The following is a 25,899-nucleotide window of genomic DNA, read 5'->3' as shown; positions in this document are numbered from 1 at the left end:
AAAAGAGTGAATTGGATCGATGTGGTATACCGGGGTCGACGTGCTGTCAATGGATTGAATCAGGGCATGTGAAGCGTCTGGGGTAAACCTTGGAAAGCTCTATGGGGCCTGGATTCGGAAAGGGAGCTGTGGTTTCGGGCGTTATTGCATGACAGCTAGAAACTGAGTGTGAACGAATTGGGCCTTTGTTGTCTTTTCCTAGCACTACCTCGCTCACATGAGGGGGAGGGGGATGTTATTCCATGTGTGGCAAGGTGGCGATGGGAATGAATAAAGGCAGACAGTGTGAATTGTGTGCATATGTATATATGTAGGTGTCTGTGTGTGTATATATATGTGTACATTAAGATGTATGGGTATGTATATTTGCGTGTGTGGACTTATGTATATACATGTGTATGGGGGTGGGTTGGGCCATTTCTTTCGTCTGTTTCCTTGCGCTACCTCGCAAACGCGGGAGACAGCGGCAAAAAAAAAAAAAAAAAAAAAAAAAAAAAAAAATATATACATATATATATATATATATATATATATATATACACACAGGCATATACATATATACACATGTACATAATTCATACTTGCTGCTTTTATTCATTCCTGTCGCCACCCAGCCACACATGAAATGAAACCCCCCTCCCCCCATACGTATGTGAGGTAGCGCTACGAAAAGACAACAAAGGCCACATTCATTCACACTCAGTCTCTAGCTGTCATGTATATACATGTGTACGTGGGTGGGTTGGGCCAGTCTTTCGTCTGTTACCTTGCCTTACCTCATCAACATGAGAGACGGCCAGTCTTTCGTCTGTTACCTTGCCTTACCTATCAACATGGAAGACAGCAATAAAGTATAATAAATGAATACAGTGCATATGAACACGCACTTCCGTGTAACATACAAACCTCCAACAGCCAGGATCAAACCTGGGTCCCTTGTGTAGCAGTAGGGAGCAATACTGCTGGGTTATGATCGTCCCAAAAGGGAAACTGCTATTCGAATAATAAGTAATCAAATACGCTTTGTCTCACGTTGGTGAGTAATGGGGTCTCCATTGGTCATTTCCCATAGGCTCTCACAATCAGGAGATAGCATTTTACTGAACCTAACTGTACAATGTGCACTTCCATATAACATACAAGCCTCCAACAGCCAACCTCCAACTGTACAACATTATATGAATGGCTGAGTCTTCCTCGGAGAAATTGGGTGTCCTGTTTAGTTGCTACATTCATACATAGGACTGATATGTCCTTGTGTGGAGAACTGCTCTCACATTTGGGGTGGTTCTAGTTCTATATACTTACTTGACAGAGTGTAGTCTAAAGCAATCTGACTTATAAACTGTCACAGGCTAACTTCCAAACATGACTGTCTTGCCCTACGCTGCAATGTGGGTTCACTTTCCCTCTTCTGTAGGTATAACTCTGGATTCTGCTACCAAGAGCTGGCTGCTTGTGTGCCCTACCACCAACTAGACCACTCAACACTCAGCAAGCTACTGCATCACATGAGTGTTGTGTGAACATCGGCAACTCAAGGGTGGGCCGTTTTGATGCCTGCTTCTTTCCTTACATGTCGAAGCTTTGGAACTCTACCTTTTTGTATTTTTCCCAGTTACTAATAGCTGGCACATATCAAAAGACAAGTCTTTCACTTCCTCCAAAATTTGTAAATACTTTTCCTTGTCTTTTCTTTTTCCATTTCAAAATTCTCTCTATATTTCAATTAAGGCCCAGCCTTGATGTAGTATTTTGTCTGTGACTGAAGCCTTCAACATCAAAAAAAAAAAAGAAAACATTCTGGTTAACCTTTGCATGCTTCTCAGATCAACAGTCCCTTGTTTCTTTAGCTGTGGTGTAGGTTGATTATGAACATATTCTCTTGTTTATACAGACTCTGTATCCTTGAAAATGGCTTGACAGTTAAAAGCTTGGAGTTTCAGGGTTGATTTTTACAGCATATTTACTTATAATAGGTAAAGTTCATGATATGTTATCTAGGAGTGGGCTGGGAGGGATGTTTGTCAGATTATAAGGTAGTCATACATAGGATGGCCATTTTTACCGTAGGTGATAAAAGTGTTAGATATATAAAAGACAAAATAACATGGATTAGAGTGAGAAAGCTGAGGGATGACGGTGAAACAACTCTTCTAAGGAAAATTACCCTAAAAAATGAGATCTAAAATAAAACTGGCATCAGGCTGAGTAAATGTGGTGGCACTTTTGGAATGAATTACTGGAAGGTGCCAGTAACATGTGCAGTACACCATTTATAAGTTGTGAAAAGAGGTGAAATGGAGATTTTAGATCTTACTTGGTGAAGGAAAAAAATAAGAATCTGGAAGGATAAGCATAATCAAGGAGAAAGAAGTGATGATTGCAGCTTTTCTTTGTCTCTTCTTGGCACTATACTTCACCAACGTCACTTAGTAATGAGGTAAATGGTGATCAAGCATAAAAAAAACATGGTCTGGCATAAATTATTTCTTATCATACTTTGTCACTATCTCCTGCGTTAGCGAGGTAGCGCAAGGAAACAAACGAAAGAATGGCTCAACCCACCCACATACACGTGAATATACATACACGCCCACACACGCACATATACACACCTATACATTTCAACATATACATACATATACATACAGAGACATATACATATAATTACATACACAGACAGATACATATGTACACATGCACACATTCATACTTGCTGCCTTCATCCATTCCCATCGCCACCCCATCACATACAAAATGGCAATCCCCCCCCACAACATGTGCGCGTAAGGTAGAGCTAGGAGAAGACAACAAAGGCCACATTCGTTCACACTCAGTCTCTAGCTGTCATGTGTAATGCACCGAAACCACAGCTCCCTTTCCACATCTAGGCCCCACGAAACTTTCCATAGTTTACCCCAGATGCTTCACATGCCCTGATTCAATCCATTGACAGCACGTCGACCACATCGTTCCAATTCATTCTATTCCTTGCACACATTTCACCCTCCTGTATGTTCAGGCCCCGATCACTCAAAATCTTTTTCACTCCATCCTTCCACCTCCAATTTGGTCTCCCACTTCTCCTCATTCCTCTGACACATATATTCTCTTTGTCAATCTTTCCTCACTCATTCTCTCCATGTGACCAAATCATATCAATACACCCTCTTCTGCTCTCTCAGCCACACTCTTCTTATTACCACACATCTCTCTTACCCTTTCATTACTTACTCGATCAAACTACTTCACACCACATGTTCTCAAACATCTCATTTCCAGCACATCCACCCTCCTCCTCACAACCCTATCTATAGCCCACACCTCACACCCATATAACATTGTTGGAACTACTATTCCTTCAAACATACCCATTTTTGCTCTCTGAGATAATGTTCTCGACTTCCACACATTCGAAACGCACCCCAAACCTTCACCCCCTCCCCCACCCTGTGACTCACTTCCACTTCCATGGTTCCATCCACTGCTAAATCCACTTCCAGATATCTAAAATACTTCACTTCCTCCAGTTTTTCTCCATTCAAACTTACCCCCCAATTGACTTGTCCTTCAACCCTATTGAACCTAATAACCTTGTTCTTATTCACATTTACTCTCAGCTTTCTTCTTTCACATACTTTACCAAATTCAGTCACCAGCTTCTGCTGTTTCTTACTCGAATCAGCCACCAGCGAACTACAACTGACTCACTTCCCAGGCCCTTTCATTCACAACAGACTGCATACTTGCCCTGCTCTCCAAAACTCTTGCATTCACCTTGCACTCACCTCCCTAACAACCCTATCCATAAGCAAATTAAACAACCATGGAGACATCACGCAAATTGACATTCACTGGGAACCAATCACTTTTCTCTCTTCCTACTTGTACACATGCCTTACATCCTCGATAAAAACTTATCGCTGCTTCTAGCAACTTACCTCCTGCACCATATACTCTTAATACCTTCCACACAGCATCTCTATCAATTCTATCATATGCCTTCTCCAGATCCATAAATGCTACATACAAATCTATTTGTTTTCTAAGTACCTCTGACATACATTCTTCAAAGCAAACACCTGATCACACATCACCTACCACTTCTGAAACCCACTGCTCTTCCCCAATCTAATGCTCTGTACATGCCTTCACCCTCCCAATCAATGCCCTCCCATATAATTTCCCAGGAATACTCAACAAACTTATACCTCTGTAATTTGAACACTCACAATGATCCCTTTTGACCTCACACAATGTCACTATGCATGCATTCCGCCAGTCCTCAGGCACTTCGCCATGAGCCACACATACATTGAATATCCTCATCAACCAGTCAACAACACAGTTACCCCCTTTTTTAATAAATTCTACTATAATATCATCCAAATCTGCCGCCTTGCTGGCTTTCATCTTCTGAAAATCTTTCACTCCCTCTTCTATGTTTACCAAACCATTATCCCTGACCCTCTCAGTTTGCACACCACCTCGACCAAAACACCCTATATCTGTCACTCTATCATCAAATATCTTGTCCAAAACACTATATCTGTCACTCTATCATCAAACACATTCAACAAACCTTCAAAATACTCACTCCATCTCCTTCTCACTTCACCACGAATTGTTATTACCTCCCCATTAGCCCCCTTCACCGATGTTCCCATTTGTTCTCTTGACATATGCACTATAATTACCTCCTTCCAAAACATCGTTTTGTTCTCCCTAAAATTTAACTATACTCTCTCACACCCAACTCTCATTTGCCCTCTTTTTCAACTCTTGCACCTTTTGCTTGACCTCCTGCCTCTTTCTTTTATACAGCTCCCAGTCATTTACACCATTTCCTTGCAAAAATCATCCAAATGCCTCTCTCTTCTCTTTCACTAACAATCTTACATCTTCATCCCACCACTCACTACCTTTTTTTTATCTGCTCATCTCCCACCTTTCTCATGCCACAGGCATCTTTTCCACAAGCCATCACTGCTTCCCTAAATACATCCCATTGCTCCCCTACTCTACTTCCCTTATGTCATTTGCTCTCACCTTTTTCCATTCTGCACTCAGTCTCTCCTGGTGCTTCCTCACACAAGTCTCCTTCCCAAGCTCACTTACTCTCACCACTCTCTTCACCCCAACATTCTCTCTTCTTTTCTGAAAACCTCTACAAATCTTCATCTTTGCTCCACAAGATAATGATCAGACATCCCTCCAGTTGCCCCTCTCAGCACATTAACATCCAAAAGCCTCTCCCACTCGCCTATCAATTAACACGTAATCCAGTAACGCTCTCTGGCCATCTCTCCTACTTACATATGTATACTTATGTATATCTCTCTTTTGAAACCAGGTATTCCCAATAACCAGTCCTTTTTCAACACATAAATCTACATGCTCTTCACCATTTCCATTTACAACACTGAACACCCCATGTATACCAATTATACCCTCAACTGTCACATTACTCAACTTTGCATTCAAATCACCCATCACTATAACCCTGTCTTGTGCATCAAAGCTGCTAACACACTCATTCAGCTGCTCCTAAAACACTTGCCTCTCATGATCATTCTTCTGATGACCAGGTGCATAGGCACCAACAATCACCCATCTCTCTCCATCCACTTTCAGTTTTACCCATATCTGTTCTACCCATATCAATCTAGAGTTTACTTTCATACACTCTGTCACATACTCCCATAACTCCTGCTTCAGGAGTAATGCTACTCTTTCCTTTGCTCTTGTCCTCTAACCAACCCCTGACTTTACTCCTAAGACATTCCCAAACCACTCTTCCCCTTTACCCTTGAGCTTCGTTTCACTCAGAGCCAAAACATCCATGTTCCTTTCCTCAAACATACTACCTACCTCTCCTTTTTGTCATCTTGGTTACATTCACACACATTTAGACACCCCAATCTGAGCTTTCGAGGAGGATGAGCACTCCTGCATGGCTCCTTCTGTTTCCCCTTTTAGGAAGTTAAAAACAAGGTGGGTGGGTTTCTAGCCCCTCGCTACCGTCCCCTTTAGTCGCCTTCTACAACAAGCGGGGAATGCCATCCCCAGGGATGGCATAAATATAACATCAAAATTAATATGTTGCACAATCAATGATGGAAACAAAGGGAAATGAACAAAGATCACAGGGAATCAGTGTGATAACTTGAAAAGAACAGCACATATCATAGAAATATGTATTTTAAAGGCAAGTATGTGGAGTAGTTTTTCCATACACTAGGATAAACAAATAGGCCATAAAAATGGTTGGCAGCACTAAAGGTAAGCAAGATCATCAGCCTTACCTGAGGTTCTGCAGATTCTGAAGCAACAGTAACACTCAGTTCTTTGGTGTCATGTTGGCCAGGATCTTCAAGTAGATGACCATCTTGGATAACTTCATAGATGGGACTACTTTCTGCACCTTCCACCTCTACTTCATCTTCTATGTCCACTGATCCCTAAAGGCAAAGGTGAATACTGAGAACATCTAATTTTGAATCTCTCATCATCTGCTCTATAAACATAATTTTGTATGATACTCCAAGATATACAATGCAGTTGTTAAATCATGAATTGGTAACCACTGCTCAAACAAAGCAAGGGTGCCCTGCCCTGTTCATATGAGTACAAAGATAATGAAGCAGGATGCCCATTTATGAAAATACCTTTTATCATCAAAGAGTTTTACAGGAGACAATGGAAAATTACTTCAAAAATACAACCAAAATCCAAAACACAAACTGAGCTACAGAAATCCTACAAGCAACTACGACCATGTTGTGGTACCATTTCTCACGTCCCTCACTCAAGTGACAGTTGGTGCACTAACATAAAAAAAGAAAAAAAAAATTGTGCAAAAAAATCATCTAATAGCTTGAAAAATGTCTGTATACAAAATTGTACAGGAGTTTGAAAGTGGTCATCATGATATATATCATCAATACCAAGAACTAAAAGCAGAATGTCTTATGCAAAGACTGAGTCAAATGCAGAAAAAAATTACCAAAAAAAAAATGTCTCAATCTGACAGTAATTTCTGAAATGTTTAGGCAGACAAACTTTGGGAATATCTCTGACTGAGCCCTCAGTGAAAAAAAAAGCTAAAAACTATAACAAAGTCATGAACATTGATGGGGAATGTGAATTTAATATTGGTTGGGTGAATTGTTTTAAAGAAGGTTGTGGCATCACAAAGTTAGATGTTACAGAAAATAAACTATTCAGACAGTGAAAGTGCTAACAAGTATTTGGATGAATCTGTAACATCATGAAACATAAGACACAGTCCTCTGTTCTTAACGCTACCTCGCTATCGCGGGAAATGGCTAATAGTATGAAAAAAAAAAAAAAAAAAAATCAAAATATACACATATACAATACATATACATACGTATATACAGCCATATACATATATACACATGTACATATTCATACTTGCTTGCCTTCATCCATCCCCGGAGCCACCTCACCCCACAGGAAACAGCATCGCCACCCCCTGCGTCAGTGAGGCAGCACCAGGAAAACTTGACAAAAAAGGGTATATTCATTCATTCATTCAGTATAATGCATTGAAACCACAACTCCCTATCCACATCCAAGCCCTGCAGACCTTTCCATCGTTTACCCCAGACGTTTCACATGCCCTGGTTCAGTCCAATGACAGCACATCCACCCTGGTTCTGTTTCCTCTTTTAAAAACTAAAATAAAAGAAGGGGAGGGTTTGCAGCCTCCCACTTCTACCCCCTTTAGTCGCCTTATACGAAAAACAGGGAATATGTGAGAAGTATTCTTTTCCCTTATCCCAAATAAACATCCACAATGGACCTAATCTTAATCAAGTCAAAAACAACAGTATCATACTGAACGGGGAGAGATTTGAAAATCTGAGGGAGAAAATCCAAACTGAAATGTTTTTCTTTTCACTGTTTAATAATCTATGCAAAGCACACTCTCCTAAAAAAGTATCTGCCCCCAAGGGCCCAATGTTTCTGGAAAAAAATAGCACAATACCACATGCACAAAAGTCTTGGTTGGGTTGGTATTTTTGACTAAAAACTTTCCTTCTTTCTAATTGCACCTGATAATTACCATATCTGCAGTATATTACCTGCTATCACTTAATGTAGTCAACTAGGATAAATTGAGATACCATATAGAAAACCACTAACATCATGGGCATCCCTAGTCATAGGTGAGAAAGAATACTTCCCATGTATTTCCCGCATGCTGTAGAAGGTAATTGAAGGGGTCTGGAGGGAGGCTGGAGCCCCCCCTCCTTAGGGAGTGCTCATCCTCCCCGAAGGCTTATATTGGGGTGTCTGAATGTGTGTGGATGTAACCAAGATGAGAAGAAAAGGAGAGACAGTAGTATATTTGAGGAAAGAAACCTGGATGTTCTAGCTCAGAGTGAAAGGAAGCTCAAGGGTAAAGGGGAAGAGTGGTTTGGGAAAGTCTTAGGAATAAAGTCAGGGGTTGCTGATAGGAAAAGAGCTAAGGAAGGAGTAGCAATACTCCTGAAGCAGGAGTTGTGGGAGTATGTGACAGTGTGCGAAAGTAAATTCTAGATCGATGCATGTAAAACTGAAAGTGGCTGGAAAGATGGGTGATTATTGGTGCCTATGCAACTGGTCATGAGAAGAAAGATCATGAGAGGCAAGAGTTCAGGAGCAGTTGAGGAAGTGTATTAGCAGCTTCGATGCACGAGGCTGGGTTATAGTGATGGGTGATCTAAATGCGAAAGTGGGTAATGTGACAGTTGAGTGTATAATTGATGTACATGGGGTGTTGTGTTGTAAATGGAAATGGTGAAGAGCTTGTGGATTTGTGTGCTGAAAAATGACTGGTGATTTGGAATACCTGGTTTAAAAAGAAAGATATACATCAGCATACGTATGTGAGTAGGAGAGATGGAGGGATGTCTGATCACTATCTTGTGGAGGCAAAGGTGAAGATTTGTAGAGGCTTTCAGAAAAGAAGAGAGATTGTTGGGGAGAAGGGAGTGGTGTGAGTAAGTGAGCCTGGAAAGGAGACTCGTGTGAGGAAGTATCAGGAGAGATTGAGTGTAGAATGGCAGAAGGTGAGATCAAATGACATGAGGGGAGTGGGTTAGGAAGAGGATGTATCCAGGGAAGCAGTAATGGTTTGCACAAAAGATACATGTGGTATGAGAAAGTTGGAAGGTGGGCAGATTAGAAAGGGTAGTGAGTGGTGGGATGAAGAAGCAAGATTGTTAATGAAAAAGAACAGAGGAGTTTGGACAATATTTGTAGGGAAGTAGTGCAAACGACTGGGAGATGTATAAAAGAAAGTGGCAAGGGGTCAAGAGAAAGGTGCAAGAGTTGAAAAAGAGGGCAAATGAGAGTAGGGGTGAGAGAGTATCATTAGATTTTAAGGAGAATAGAATGATGTTTTGGAAGGAAGTAAATAACATGCATAAGACAAGAGAAAATATGGGAACATTGGTGAAGAGAGCAAGTGGGGAAGTGATAACAGACAGTGACAGAGTGAGAAGATGAAGTGAGTATTTTGAAAGTTTGTTGAATGTGTTTGATAAAAGAGTGGCAGATATGGGGTGTTTTGGTCGGGGCGGTGTACGAAGTGAGAGGGTCAGGGAGAATGGTTTGGTGAAGAGAGAAGAGGCAGTGAAAGCTTTGCGGAAGATGAAAGCCGCCAAAGCGACAGGTTTGGATGGTATTGCAGTGGAATTTATTAAAAAAGGGGGTGAATGTGTTGCTGACTGGTTGGTAAGGATATTCACTGTATGGATGGACCATGGTGAAGTGCCTGAGGAATGGTGGAATGCATGCATAGTGCCATTGTACAAAGGCAAAGGGGATAAAGGTGAGTGTTCAAACTACAGAGGCATAAGTTTTTTGAGTATTCCTGGAAAATTATATGGAAGAGTATTGACTGAGAGGGTAAAGGCATGTACAGAGCATCAGATAGGGGAGGAGCAGTGTGGTTTCAGAAGTGGTAGAGGATGTGTAGATCAGGTGTTTGCTTTAAAGAATGTATGCAAGAAAGACTTAGAAAAACAAATGGATTTGTATGTGGCATTTATGGATCTGGAGAAGGTATATGAAAGGGTTGATAAAGATGCTCTGTGGAAGGTATTAAGACTATATGGTGTAGGAGGTAATTTGCTAGAAGCAGAGAAAGGTGTTTACCAAGGATGTAAGGAATGTGTACAAGAAGGAAGAGAAGAGAGTGATTGGTTCCCAGTGAACTTTGGTTTGCAGCAGGGGTGTGTGCTGTCCCTATGGTTGTTTAATTTGATTATGAATGGGGTGATTAGGGAGGTGAATGCAAGAGTTTTGGGGAGAGGGGCAAGTATGCAGTCTGTTGTGGATAAGAGGGCCTGGGAAGTAAGTCAGCTGTTGTTCGCCGATGACACAGCTCTAGTGGGTAATTCATGTGAGAAACTGCAAAGGTTGGGGACTGAGTTTGGAAAAGTGTGTGAAAGGAGAAAGTTGAGAGTAAATGTGAATAAGAGCAAGGTAATTAGGTTCAGTAGGGTTGAGGGACAAGTTGATTGGGATGTAAGTTTGAATGAAGAAAAAATGGAGGCTTGTGGTGTTGATGGCATCCATCCCCAGGTACTGAAGAATGTTCCTCTGGACTTCCACCAGCACTTTCTTGTCTGTTCCATTTCTGTTTAAAGCCAGAACTTTTCCTTCTTGGAGGCAGGCATTTGTACATCCCATTCTTCTGAAGGGTGACTGTTATAACCCCTCTAACAATCGTCCCATTGCTTTGACATCTACCGTTTCCAAAGTCTGAACTCCTCCTCAGCTCCCATATCTTTGGTCATCTGAAATCTCACAGTATTCTATCTGATCACCAACATGGCTTCTGTAAGGCAAGGGTAAGGCAAGATCCGCCGATGATATTCTCTCATATCTTGCTTGTCTGGTTATCATCCCTTAAAGATTTTGGGGAATGCTATGTGGTTGCTGCTAACATATCCAAAGCTTTTGATAAGGTGTGGCATTGGGGTCTGATCTCTAAGCTCACCTCTTTTGGCTTCCCTCCCAGTTTTGCTCCCTCATATCTGGCTTCCTCTTTGGATGATCTATTTCTGTGGTTGTTGAAGGATCAGCGTCTCCCCCTTTCTCCATCCACAACAGTGTCCCTCAAGGTTCTCTGTCTCCTACTCTTTTTCTCCTTTTTATCAATGATTTCCTTGCTTCCACAAATAACCAAATGCATTCATACACTGATGACTCAACACTGCATTCCTCCACATCCTTCAGTTCTGGTCCAGCTTCTCTCAATTGATCTGCATCTTGGCTTTACAAAACTTCATTAAACTCAGAGTTGGAAAGTGGGTAAATCTGGTGAAGTTTAATGCTCCCAAAAATGAGTTTTTACCCATCACTTTATTAAAAATTCTCACCATTTTCCTCCCTCTATTCACGGATCTGTAATTCCACCTTTTGACTCATTGGAAATCCCACATTAAAGAAAAAGTTAAGTGTCTCCAAGAAACTGGGAGTCCTGCTTAGATGTTAGAATTTCTTTTCTTCAGAGGAGTTGCTTCATTTGCACAAAGGTTTGAGCTATCCTTGTATGGAGTACTGCTCTCACATCATGGGTAGTTTTAGCTCTGCATCCTTACATGAAAGAGTTGATTCAAAAGCAGTCACACTTACAAACTCTCCCAGGCTAACTTCAAAACTTGACTAGTTTTCCCTATGATATAGTTTTGGTTCACTTAACCTCTTCTGTGGTTTTTGCTCCCTAAAGCTGGCTGCTTTTGTGTCCCTACCTCTAGCTAGACCAGACAACACTCAGCAAGCTGATGCAAAGCATGATTACTCTGGGGCTGTTGACAACTTGGGGTGGGATGTTTTAATAACTGTTCTTACCTATTCTTGGAAGCTTTGGAACTCTCCACACTCTCATGTCATTCCCAATAGCTATCACTTGGCACATTTTAAAAGATAGGTTTTTCACTTCCTCCACAATTCATATGTACTTTCCCTTGTTCTCATTTCCATTCATCAACCTCTGTATTTCAGTCAAGCCCATCCTTAATGTGGACCATTGTTCATGGTGATGGCTAAAGACATGTTAAGTAAATCATTTGCAACACATATCAGACGAAAATGGAATTATGCCCTGGATGTCTGGTCTCCACACCTAAAGAAGCACAGACATTTGATTGAGAAGGCACAGAGAAAAGTAACTAAGATGGTTCGTTATCTAAGAGGATTTAGCTACAATGACAGGCTGACATCTACAGAGCTGTCCATCATGGAGTTGAGGTGAGAAAGAAGGGGACCTGATAACAGCAATTAAGATTCCAAATTAGCTGGGTGCTACAAACAGTGAATGATTCTTCAAGAGATGCAACACTGAGAGGGTACGACAAAAAGCTGGGCACAAAGTTAGTCAGAAAGGATGATAAGAAGTGTTGGGGAGGGTGGAACACACTAATCTACAGGACACAGAATGTTGGCAGTTTACAAAAGTTGAAAAGGCTACTTGATAGGACAGAAAGCTCAGGAAACAGCATCCCACATCCATACAGGATATATATATAAGCAGCAAAAGGTAATTACACAAAGAAACCTTCAACTAGTATATAATGAGTAAAATTACTGTAAAAAAGTGTACTGAGGTACACCATCGATTTTCCGTTAACTGATGGTTCGGCACCTCCTTTAGTCCAGACAAAATTATGAGAGAACTTGAAATTACCACGGCCACCAGACTAGTTTACTGGGTGGCTACAGATGGTGTTGTGTGTAGGGCACGCTTATTTACATTCTTTACACTGCACATGGTGGTGATACCGCAATTCTGTGGGATTCTTAGCTTATTTTGCTTAAATCTAACCCTAGCTATGGCTTCTAAGACATATGAGAGTGTCAGTTGCCGTGTCAAACGTAAACACCACTCTATATCAATCCAAGATAAAGTAGAACTGGTTAAAAAGTGGACCGTGGTGTTTCGGTTTGTAAGCTGTGTGACATCTACAGTATTGGTTCATCAACTGTTTATGATATAAAGAAGCAAAGAGAGAAAATGTTGAAATTCCATGCAGACAGCAGTTCCAAGAAGCAAATGACGATTAGAAAATCTATGAAAGATGGTAAGAGTACTGAGCATGACTGAGTGATGATGCAATGGTTTTGACAGCATCAGAGTGATGGAGTGGACTTGTCAGGCAGCATGACAATGGACCAGGCTGAGTTGTTCCATAAAGAGCTTAAATTACAACATGACCATGAATATAGTGAAGGATAGATTCAGATTCAAGAAGCGTCATGGAATTTCCATAAATAAAGTGTGCTGAGAAAAGCGTTCTGCCAACCATGAAGGAGCTGCCGAGTATGTGGACAAATTTGCGAAACTCATAGCTGACGAGCACCTCAGTCCTAAGCAGGTGTATAATGTGTTTCATTTATTCAATTTACATTTAATATTTGTTTGACTTAAATTTCTAGCAGTTCATGGTATACTTTAGACACATGGGGAATGTATAATTAGTGGGTTAGAGATTTTTTTTTTCTTTTCTTTTTTTTTTGCTTTGTTGCTGTCTCCCGCGTTTGCGAGGTAGCGCAAGGAAACAGACGAAAGAAATGGCCCAACCCACCCCCATACACATGTATATACATACGTCCACACGTGCAAATATACATACCTACACAGCTTTCCATGGTTTACCCCAGACGCTTCACATGCCCTGAATCAATCCACTGACAGCACGTCAACCCCGGTATACCACATCGATCCAATTCACTCTATTCCTTGCCCTCCTTTCACCCTCCTGCATGTTCAGGCCCAGATCACACAAAATCTTTTTCACTCCATCTTTCCACCTCCAATTTGGTCTCCCACTTCTCGTTCCCTCCACCTCCGACACATATATCCTCTTGGTCAATCTTTCCTCACTCATTCTCTCCATGTGCCCAAACCATTTCAAAACACCCTCTTCTGCTCTCTCAACCATGCTCTTTTTATTTCCACACATCTCTCTTACCCTTACGTTATATACTCGATCAAACCACCTCACACCACATATTGTCCTCAAACATCTCATTTCCAGCACATCCATCCTCCTGCGCACAACTCTATCCATAGCCCACGCCTTGCAACCATACAACATTGTTGGAACCACTATTCCTTCAAACATACCCATTTTTGCTTTCCGAGATAATGTTCTCGACTTCCACACATTCTTCAAGGCTCCCAGGATTTTTGCCCCCTCCCCCACCCTATGATCCACTTCCGTTTCCATGGTTCCATCCGCTGCCAGATCCACTCCCAGATATCTAAAACACTTCACTTCCTCCAGTTTTTCTCCATTCAAACTCACCTCCCAATTGACTTGACCCTCAACCCTACTGTACCTAATAACCTTGCTCTTATTCACATTTACTCTTAACTTTCTTCTTTCACACACTTTACCAAACTCAGTCACCAGCTTCTGCAGTTTCTCACATGAATCAGCCACCAGCGCTGTATCATCAGCGAACAACAACTGACTCACTTCCAAAGCTCTCTCATCCCCAACAGACTTCATACTTGCCCCTCTTTCCAAAACTCTTGCATTCACTTCCCTAACAACCCCATCCATAAACAAATCAAACAACCATGGAGACATCACACACCCCTGCCGCAAACCTACATTCACTGAGAACCAATCACTTTCCTCTCTTCCTACACGCACACATGCCTTACATCCTCGATAAAAACTTTTCACTGCTTCTAACAACTTGCCTCCCACACCATATATTCTTAATACCTTCCATAGAGCATCTCTATCAACTGTATCATATGCCTTCTCCAGATCCATAAATGCTACATACAAATCCATTTGCTTTTCTAAGTATTTCTCACATACATTCTTCAAAGCAAACACCTGATCCACACATCCTCTACCACTTCTGAAACCACACTGCTCTTCCCCAATCTGATGCTCTGTACATGCCTTCACCCTCTCAATCAATACCCTCCCATATAATTTACCAGGAATACTCAACAAACTTATACCTCTGTAATTTGAGCACTCACTCTTATCCCCTTTGCCTTTGTACAATGGCACTATGCACGCATTCCGCCAATCATCAGGCACCTCACCATGAGTCATACATACATTAAATAACCTTACCAACCAGTCAATAATACAGTCACCCCCTTTTTTAATAAATTCCACTGCAATACCATCCAAACCTTGATGAATTATTATTACATGACCACGATTGGTCCGGAAGAATGGTTAATTCGGCAAGGCTTTGGAACCAAGAGTGCCAGAAAATCAGTGGTGTACCTGTACTGGTGCTGTAAGTCTACAACCCTCGGGTGATCAAGAGCAAGTGTACCTTGAAAACTGTGCAGGAACCATATGGATAGTCAGGGATGTGGTGGGACAATCCCATAACCCTATTGCTGCAGAAAGAGCACTTATGAATGCCAAAATAAGTCTCCATTCACCATAAAATGTGCACTTATACCATGGATTTCAAATCTTTTTTTAAACACCCTTAGCTCTTGACTCCTCTCATAAGAGAACAGATGTGGTTGTCCAGGGGGTGCTGCCATATTTAAGTGACGAGCTAAATCCCAAATGTAAACAATACCAGCAAACCCACACCTACACAGGGACATCTTAATGCCTTATACATTTGTTTTCTTCATAAATTTAAAAAAATAGCTTATTCACAACCTTATGACGAAAATATGACATGTTTGTTTACGATCATAACACATCTCCACAGTTCATTCTTATCATCAAGCATGTACATATTCTCTCTCTTTTCAATGATCATAACATTAAATGAATATATGTAATGCCTTATAAAACAATGAAATATATCCATAAATTAAGGTAACAGGAAAATGTAGCTGTCTCTTCTTTCTGCTTCACCTACATGTGAAGGATTGCTGGCATTCTGTCCACAATCATACAATCTCTCCTTGTCACACATAACACTTCACAACACTTAATTCACACAACTCATTTTTCATAACTAAATTTTCCTGCAGTGAGCTCTAACCCTAGCTCTACCTTTTGAAAAAGAGGTAGGAGCAACAGATACAAGTAATGAGTAGGAACATTAGATAGGCACACTAGGTAGAATTAACAGGTAGAAATATTAGGTGGAAGCATTAAATAGAAGCAGTCAGTTGGATGTTAAGCCAGAACATTAGGCAGACATATCAGGTGGAGGTAGTTGGTAGGATCATCAAGTAGGAGCCTCTGGAAACACTAAGCTAGAATCACCCTCTGCTGGTGGCCTGTTATGTGTGAGGCACTAAAGGCTATGAAGCAGCAATGAAATTTACCACTTATGAGGACTCTTTTGCTGTGGACACCCTCATGAGGAATTCCTGAAGGGAATGGGTGACAGAGATATTGACAGAGAGACAGGGAAATATGACAACTGTTTTTCTTCTTTGGCATTATGTATTTCTTTATTTCTTTTCCACCACATTTTTTTTTCATTTTCAGTTGTCACAATATCATAGGAATCAACAAGGAGAGTCTCTTGTGTGTATGAAAACAAAACAATGAAATACACAACTAAATTACAATGCCATAAGATTACACAATCCTACTGCTAACATCATATTGCAAATATTTTTCTTTGCTTTTCATGAATTTTTTTCAACCCTGTACTTTTTCTTTCCTATTCAAGCTCATCCATCAATGTTAGTGGAGAAAGAATGAGACCAGCAAATCAGTAAGAGATTGAGAATATCCAAGTTGTGGCAGATTCAGAAAACAACAAAACATATGGGAATGATGATCTCAATCATATATGACTGATGACCCAGTAGCACAAGAGGAGTGTGAAAATGAGCCAGAAACTGGCCTATCCACCGGCTTCTAGTGTAATTCATGTCAATCTCTGTGAAATATTTTCAAAATGCTATGTCATAAATCAGCTGATCACAAACTATATTAGTATACTGCTTTTAATGTTTTACCTAGCATGAAACCAAATGCTAAAAAATCCATTCCAATTTTCATGCAACTCATGGATTACAATTTTCATAGGCTCTGCCCCACTTATGACCTATGCGACATACAATCATCCATACAAATGACTGAAAAAAAATATTATTGAAAAATAGAAATGAAATATGAACTAAAGAATCTTAAATAAAAGGATTCAAACCTATGTACTCAACCCTAAGCAGCCCATGAATGTGTTACAGTCAGGAACGCTAACCACTACACCATGGAGGTCCATGGTGTAAGGCATTTAACTTTGGAAACAATGACAACATGAAACTCTTACATGAACACTGGCATGTGCAAAGCCAAATAAAGCTGATAATATTGTAATCCAAGCAACTTTATGTATTGTAGATGGGGTACCCTTTCTCTTGACAATAAAATCTTCAGAACTGCATTGGGAGGGAGTTTTACATTCTTAAGGCCTAATCTCTCAGACTTCACTGTCCAGGTCTTTGACAAAGAATTCCATTACTCAAAATGCCTGAAGTTTTGCTGGGAGACCCTAAAATCCAAAAATACCTCGGTTCCAAGCATCCCAAAAATCCTTAAAAATATACTTTGAATCCTTCTTTTTCTTATACCTTCTGTCTATCACATTAAAGCACTAAATAAAGTAAAGAATACATTAAGAATACATTCTGATACATATAATAACACAAGTGTGTCATACATCTAATCTATATTTTGGGTTTCACTAAATTTCATGTTTTGCCAGAAAATATGATGACCTAAAAGTGAACGGGATGTATTTCAGGAAGCAGTGATGGCATGTGCAAAAGATGCATGTGACATGAGAAAGGTAGGAGGTGGGCAGATTAGAAATAGTAGAGTGAGGTGGGATGAAGAAGTAAGGTTGTTAGTGAAGGAGGAAAGAGAGGCATTTGAACGATAATTACAAAGCAGTGCCAATGACTCGAAGATGTATAGAAGAAAGTGGCAGGAGGTCAAGAGGAAGGTGCAAGGGTTGAAAAAAAGGGTAAATAAGAGTTGGGGTGAAAGAGTCTCATTAAAGTTTAGGGATGAGACAACAAAAGAGGGTGAGTTGAAATGGTTTCGACATATGGAGAGAATGAGTGAGGAAAGATTGACAAAGAGGGTATGTGTGTCAGAGTTGGAGGGAACAAAGAGAAGCAAGAGACCAAACTGGAGGAGGAAGGTTGGAGTGAAAAAGATTTTGAGTGATCGGGGCCTGAACATACAGGAGGGTGAGAGGTGTGCAAGGAATAGAGTGAACTGGAACGATGTGGTACACTGGGGTAAACAGGCTGTCAATGGACTGAACCAGGGCATGTGGAATGTCTGGGGTAAACCATGGAAAGGTCTGTGGGGCCTGGATGTGGAAAGGGAGCTATGGTTTCGGTGCATTACACATGACAGCTAGAGACTGAATGTGAGCGAACATGGACTATTTTTGACTGTTTTCCTGGTGCTGTGCTCAATGAAGCAGAGGGCAGTGCTGCTGTTTCCTGTGGGGCAGGATGGCACTAGAAATAAATGATGGCAAGCAAGTATGAATATGTACATGTGTATATATGTATATGTCTGTGTATGTGTATATGCTGAAATGTATATGTATATGTATATGTGTGTGTATGTGGAGGGTGGCGACGGGAATGAATAAAGGCAGCAAGTATGAACTATGTACATGTGTATATATGCATATGTCTGTGTATATATATAAGACAGAAAGAATACTTCCCACGCATTCCTCATGTGTCGAAGAAGGTTACTAAAGGGGATGGTAGTGGGGGGCTGGAAACCCCTCCCCTCCTTGTATCTTAACTTTCTAAAAGGGGAAACAGAAGGAGTCACGCGGGGAGTGCTCATCCTCCTCGAAGGCTCAGATTGAGGTGTCTAAATGTGTGTGGATGTAACCAAGATGAGAAAAAAGAAGAGATAGGTAATATGTTTGAGGAAAGGAACCTGGCTGTTTTGGCTTTGAGTGAAACGAAGCTTAAGGGTAAAGGGGAAGAGGGGTTTGGGAATATCTTGGGAGTAAAGTCAGGGGTTAGTGAGATGACAAGAGCAAGGGAAGGAGTAGCACTACTCCTGAAACAGGAGTGGTGGAAGTATGTGATAGAGTGTAAGAAAGTAAACTTTAGATTGATATGGGTAAAACTGAAAGTGGATGGAGAGAGGTGGGTGATCATTGTTGCATATGCACCTGGGCATGAGAAGAAAGATCATGAGAGGCAAGTGTTTTGGGAACAGCTGAGTGAGTGTGTTAGTAGTTTTGATGCACGAGACTGGGTTATAGTGATGGGTGATTTGAATGCGAAGGTGAGTAATGTGGCAGTTGAGGGAATCACTGGTGTACATGGGGTGTTCAGTGTTGTAAATGGAAATGGTGAAGAGCTTGTACATTTATGTGCTGAAAAAGGACTGGTGATTGGGAATACCTGGTTTAAAAAGAGAGATATACATAAGTATACGTATGTAAGTAGAAGAGATGGCCAAAGAGCGTTATTGGATTACGTGTTAATTGATAGGTGTGCGAAAGAGAGACTTTTGGATGTTAATGTGCTGAGAGGTGCAACTGGAGGGATGTCTGATCATTATCTTGTGGAGGCAAAGGTGAAGATTTGTAGAGGTTTTCAGAAAAGAAGAGAGAATGTTGAGGTGAAGAGAGTGGTGAGAGTAAGTGAGCGTAGGAAGGAGACTTGTGTGAGGAAGTACCAGGAGAGGCTGAGTACAGAATGGAAAAAGGTGAGAACCAGGGCATGTGAAGCGTTTGCTGTAAACCATGGAAAGTTTTGTGGAGCCTGGATGTGAAAAGGGAGCTGTGGTTTCGGTGCATTATACATGACAGCTAGAGACTGAATGTGAACGAATGTGGCCTTTGTTGTCTTTTCCTAGCGCTACCTCATGCACATGCAGGGGTGTGGGGGTTGTCATTTCATGTGTGGCGGGGTGGCGACAGGAATGAATAAATGCCTATACACACACATATACTTATACATATCAACATATACACATATACATGCATGTAAACATGTACATATTTGTACTTGCCTTCATCCATTCCTGCCACCACCCCTGCCCACAGGAAAAGCATCACTACCCCCTGCTTCATGAAGGTAGCACCAGTAAAAGCAGACAAGAAAATGCCACATTCGTTCACACTCTGTCTCTAGATGTCATGTGTAATGCACCAAAACCATACCTCCCTATCCACATCCAGGCCTCACAAGACTTTCCATGATTTACCCCAGACATTTCAGTCCATTGACAGCACGTTGACCCCAGTATAACACATCGTTCCGATTCACTCTATTCCTTGCTTACCTCTCACCTACCTCCTTAATCCTCTCACTTTGCACACCACCTCAACCAAAACACCCTATCTACCTATCATATAACACACTCAACAAACCTTCAAAATACTCACTCCGTCTCCTTCTCACATCACCACTACTTGTTATCATCTCCCCATTAGCCCCTTTCACTGAAGTTCACATTTGTTCCCTTGTCTTACATACTTTATTTACCTCCTTCTAAAACATCATTTTATTCTCCCTAAAATTTAATGATACTCTCTCACCCCAACTCTCATTTGCTCTCTTTTTCACCTCTTGCACCTTTCTCTTGACCTCCTGCCTCTTTCTTTTATACATCTCCCACTCATTTGCATTAGTTCCCTGCAAAAATCGTCCAAATGCCTCTCTCTTCTCTTTCACTAATAATCTTACTTCTTCATCCCACCACTCACTACCCTTTCTAATTTGCCCACCTCCCACGCTTCTCATGCCACAAGCATCTTTTGCACATCACTGCTTCCCTAAATACATCCCATTCCTCCCCCCACTCCCCTTACCTCCTTTGTTTTCACCTTTATCCATTCTGTACTCAGTCTCTCCTGGTACTTCCTCACACAAGTCTCCTTTCCAAGCTCACTTAATCTCACCACTCTCTTCACCCAAACATTCTCTCTTCTTTTCTGAAAACCTCTACAAATCTTCACCTTCACCTCCACAAGATAATGATCAGAAATCCCTCCAGTTGCACCTCTCAGCACATTAACATCCAAAAGTCTCTCTTTCATGCGCCTATCAATTAACACGTAATCCAATAACGCTCTCTGACCACCTATCCTACTTACATGCGTATACTTATGTATATCTCATTTTAAACCAGGTATTCCCAATCACCAGTCCTTTATCAGCAAATAAATCTACAAGCTCTGCACCATTTCCATTTACAACACTGAACACCCCATGTATACCAATTATTCCCTCAACTGCCACTTTACTCACCTTTGCATTCAAATCACCCATCACTATAACCCAGTCTCGTTCATCAAAACTACTAACACACTCACTCAGCTGCTCCCAAAACACTTGCCTCTCATGATCTTTCTTCTAATGCCCAGGTGCATATGCACCATCTCTTTCCATCCACTTTCAGTTTTACCCATATCAATCTAGAGTTTACTTTCATACACTATCACATACTTCCACCACTCCTGTTTCAGGAGTAGTGCTACTCCTTCCCTTGCTCTTGTCCTCTCACTAACCCGTGACTTTACTCACAAGACATTCCTAAACTACTCTTCCCCTTTACCCTTGATCTTCGTTTCACTCAGAGCCAAAACATCTAGATTCCTTTCCTCAAACATACTACCTATCTCTCCTTTTTCTCATCCTGGTTACATCCACACACATTTAGACACCCAAATCTGAGCCTTCCAGGAGGATGAGCACTCTCTGCATGACTCCTTCTTCTGTTTCCCCTTTAAGAAAGTTAAAATACAAGGGGTGAGTGGTGGGGTGAAGAAGTAAGATTATTAGTGAAAGAGAAGACAGAGGCATTTGGATGAGCTTTGCAGGGAAATAATGCAAATGAGTGGGAGATGTATATAAGAAAGAGGCTGGTCAAGACAAAGGTGCAAGAGGTGAAGAAGAAGGCAAATGAGAGTTGGGGTGGGAGAGTATCATTAAATTTTAGGGAGAATAAAAAGATGTTTTGCAGGAGGTAAATAAAGTGCGTGAGACAAGGGAACAAATGGGAACATCAGTGAAAGGGGCTAATAGGGAGGTGATAACAATTAGTGGTGAAGTGAGAAGACGAAGTGAGTAGTTTGAAGGTATGTTGAATGTGTTTGATAATACAGTGGCAGATGTAGGGTCTTTTGGTTGAGGAGATGTGCAAAGTGAGAGGGTTAGGGAAAATGATTTGGTAAACAGAGAAGAGGTAGTAAAAGCTTTGCATAGGATGAAAGCCGGCAAGGCAACGGGTTTGGATGGTACTGCAGTGGAATTTACTAAAAAAGGGGTGACTGTATTGTTGGCTGGTTGGTAAGGATATTTAATGCATGTATGACTCATGGTGAGGTACCTGAGGACTGGCAGAATGCTTGCATAGTGCCATTGTACAAAGGCAAAGGGGATAAAAGTGAGTGCTCAAATTACAGAGGTATAAGTTTGTTGAGTATTCCTGGGAAATTATATGGGAGGGCATTGATTGAGAGGGTGAAGGCATGTGCAAAGCATCAGATCGGGGAAGAGCAGTGTGGTTTCAAAAGTGGTACACGATGTGTGGATCAGGTGTTTGCTTTGAAGAATGTATGTGAGAAATACTTAGAAAAGCAAATGGATTTGTATGTAGCATTTATGGATCTGGAGAAGGCATATGATAGAGTTGATAGAGATGCTTTGTGGAAGATATCAAGAATATATGGTGTGGGAGGCAAGTTGTTAGAAGTCATGAAAAGTTTTTATCGAGGATGTAAGGCATGTGTATGTGTAGGAAGAGAGGAAAGTGATTGGTCTCAGTGAATGTTGGTTTGCGGTAGGGGTGTGTGATGTCTCCATGGTTGTTTAATCTGTTTATGGATAGGGTTGTTAGGGAGGTGAATGCAAGAGTTTTGGAAAGGGGCAAGTATGTAGTCTGTTGTGGATGACAGAGCTTGGGAAGTGAGTCAGTTGTTGTTCGCTGGTGGCTGATTCAGGTGAGAAACTGCAGAAGCTGGTGAATGAGTTTGGTAAAGTGTGTGAAAGAAGAAAGCTGAGAGTAAATGTGAATAAGAGCAAGGTTTTTAGGTACAGTAGGGTTGAGGGACAAGTCAATTGGGAGGTAAGTTTGAATGGAGAAAAACTGGAGGAAGTAAAGTGTTTTAGATATTTGGGAGTGGATTTGGCAGTGGATGGAACCATGGAAGCGGAAATGAATCATAGGGTGGGGAAGAGGGCGAAACTTCTGGGAGCGTTGAAAAATGTGTGGAAGTCAAGAACATTATCTTGGAAAGCAAAAATGGGTATGTTTGAAGGAATAATGGTTCCAGCAATGTTATATGGTTGCGAGGCGTGGGCTATAGATAGAAATGTGCAGAGAAGGGTGGATGTGCTGGAAATGAGATGTTTGAGAACAATATGTGGTGTGAGGTGGTTTGATCGAGTAAGTAATGAAAGGGTAAGAGAGATGTGTTGTAATAAAAAGAGTGTGGGTGAGAGAGCAGAAGAGGGTGTTTTGAAATGGTTTGGTCATATGGAGAGAATGAGTGAGGAGAGATTGACAAAGAGGATATATGTGTCAGAGGTGGAGGGAACAAGGATAATGGAAGACCAAATTGGAGGTGGAAAGATGGAGTGAAGATTTTGAGTGATTGGGGCCCGAACATGCAGGAGGGTGAAAGGCATGCAAAGAATAGAGTGAATTGGAACGATGTGGTATACTGGCGTCGACGTGCTGTCAATGGATTGAACCAGGGCATGTGAAGCATCGGAGGTAAACCATGGAAAGTTTTGTGGGGCCAAGATGTGGAAAGGGAAGTGTGGTTTCAGGTGCATTATACATGACATCTAGAGGCTGAATGTGAATGAATGTGGCCTTTGCTGTCTTTTCCTAGTGCTACCTCGCGCACAAGTGGGGGGAGGGGGTTGTCATTTCATGTGTGGTGGGTGGCGACAGGAATGGATAAGGGCAGACAGTATGAATCATGTGCTTGTGTATATATATATAAGTCTGTGTGTGTATATATATGTATATGTTGAGATGTATAGGTATGTATATGTGCGTGTGTGGATGTGTATCTATATACATGTGTATGTGGGTGGGTTGGGCCATTCTTTCGTCTCTTTCCTTGCGCTACCCCACTAAAGTGGGAGACAGCGACAAAGTATAAAAAAAAAAGAAAAAAAATGTAAGGGCCATGTTTTTCAGAAATGACATGTCACATCAGGTGTAAGTAGACTACCTTCAGTGAGATACAATATAGAAAATAAATGCTTTTTCATGTTCCTTGAATATAAAGAGCGTTGTTATACGACACACAAACTGATATTTCTGTTGGTACTAAAGTGCTGAAAATTCCACAGCCTGTAATGAAAGATTAATAATTCATAATGAGGTTAACAGTTTACAACTATTCACATACCTGGTCAATCTCTTCATATATGTTATCATCTTCAGTCACAGGAGAGTTATATTCATTGGACTGTTGCCGATCTAAGGGAGGACTGTAATAATCACTCTCTGATACTTGTGAATGTTGATTAATTGTTGGTGGTTGTTCAATATGACTGACTTTACTTGGCAGGGGAGCCTGACTTATAGGAACTTGAGAAACCTGGCCTAGAGAGTAGCGAGGTGGAGGCACCTGTTGCTCAGCTGTTCGGTAACTTGCAACTTGTGAAGGATACCCAGGGACACCTGATGTACTTGCAGGAAACAAATCTTCATAGCGAGGTGGACGCTCTGGTAAGGGTGGTGCTGGGGCAGCACGTGGGAGGGTGGATGGCCTTGGTGCAGCCACTGGAACAGGTTGACTGAGAGGTGCAACAGTGTTTGAAGCAGATGATGTTACAGCTGTGATAGGTACTCCTCTATTTTCTTGACCCTGAAGGGGCCTTAAGGATGCTGCTCTTGCAAAGCCCTTGTTATCTGTAAAGGCAGAGAACATAAAATAGATCTAAACATATTTCCATATTTCATCATAATTCATTACCATTTCCCGCATCAGTGAGACGGTGCCAGCAAACAAAGAAAGAATAACCCATCCCTCATATACATATATACATACATAAACACCCATAAATGTACATTCACATACATATCAACACATACAAATATACATGCATATACATATCTACATATACAAATATACATATATATACATACACATATATACATATGTCCATATTCATATTTGCTTGCCTTCAATCCATTCCCGGCGCCATCCTGCCCCACAGGAAACAGTATCACTGATCCCTGCTTCAGCTGGGTAGCACCAGGAAAACAAACAAAATAGGCCCCATTTCTTCACACTCAGTCTCTAGCTTTCATGTGTAATGCACCGAACCCACATTGGTTGGTAAGGATATTTAATGTATGCATGGATCATGGAGGAATGCATGCATAGTGCCATAGTACAAAGGCAAAGGGGATAAGGGAGAGTGATCAAACTACAGAGGCATAAGTTTGTTGAGTATTCCTAGGAAATCACATGAGAGGGTATGGATTGAGAGGGTAAAAGCATGTACAGAGCATAAGATTAGGAAAGAGCAGTGTGGTTTCAGAAGTGGTAGAGAAGGTGTGGATTAGGTGGTTGCTTTAAAGAATGTATGTGAGAAATACAAAAACAGGATTTGTATGTAGTATTTTAGGATCTGGAGAAGGCATATGATACGGATGATAGAAATGCTTGGTGGAAGGTTTTAAGTATTTCTCCCACACATTCTTCAAAGCGAACACCTGATCCACACATCCTCTACCACTTCTGAAACCACACTGCTCCTCCCCAATCTGATGCTCTGTACAAGCCTCCACCCTCTCAATCAATAACTTCCCATATAATTTCCCAGGAATACTCAGCAAACTTATACCTTTGTAATTTGAGCACTCACTTTTATCCCCTTTGACTTTGTACAATGGCACTATGCAAGCATTCTGCTAATCTTCAGCCACCTCACCATGAGTCATACAT

At 41.2% G+C, this 25,899-nt stretch overlaps 1 protein-coding gene across 4 annotated transcripts in view; it reads right to left on the bottom strand.

Moving 5' to 3' along the window:
- Positions 1–25,899, bottom strand: part of LOC139759424 (uncharacterized) — a 286,276-nt gene that overhangs the window by 33,764 nt on the left and 226,613 nt on the right. For all 4 annotated transcript variants that reach the window (XR_011715046.1, XM_071681522.1, XM_071681521.1 and 1 more), the window contains exons 19-20: positions 24,352–24,857; positions 6,309–6,464 (exon numbers count right to left, since the gene is read on the bottom strand). Coding sequence is in view for 3 of the 4 variants with exons in the window: in XM_071681522.1 (XP_071537623.1) it covers positions 6,309–6,464; positions 24,352–24,857 (662 nt within the window). In the remaining variant the exon portion in view is untranslated. The remainder of the gene's footprint in view (positions 1–6,308; positions 6,465–24,351; positions 24,858–25,899) is intronic.

The sequence above is a fragment of the Panulirus ornatus genome, chromosome 33 (genome assembly GCF_036320965.1).
Source record: "Panulirus ornatus isolate Po-2019 chromosome 33, ASM3632096v1, whole genome shotgun sequence".
NCBI classification, from domain to species: Eukaryota; Metazoa; Arthropoda; class Malacostraca; order Decapoda; family Palinuridae; genus Panulirus; species Panulirus ornatus.
The sequence above is the reverse complement of the archived record's forward strand: the minus strand, read 5'-3'. Positions and strand labels throughout refer to the sequence as shown.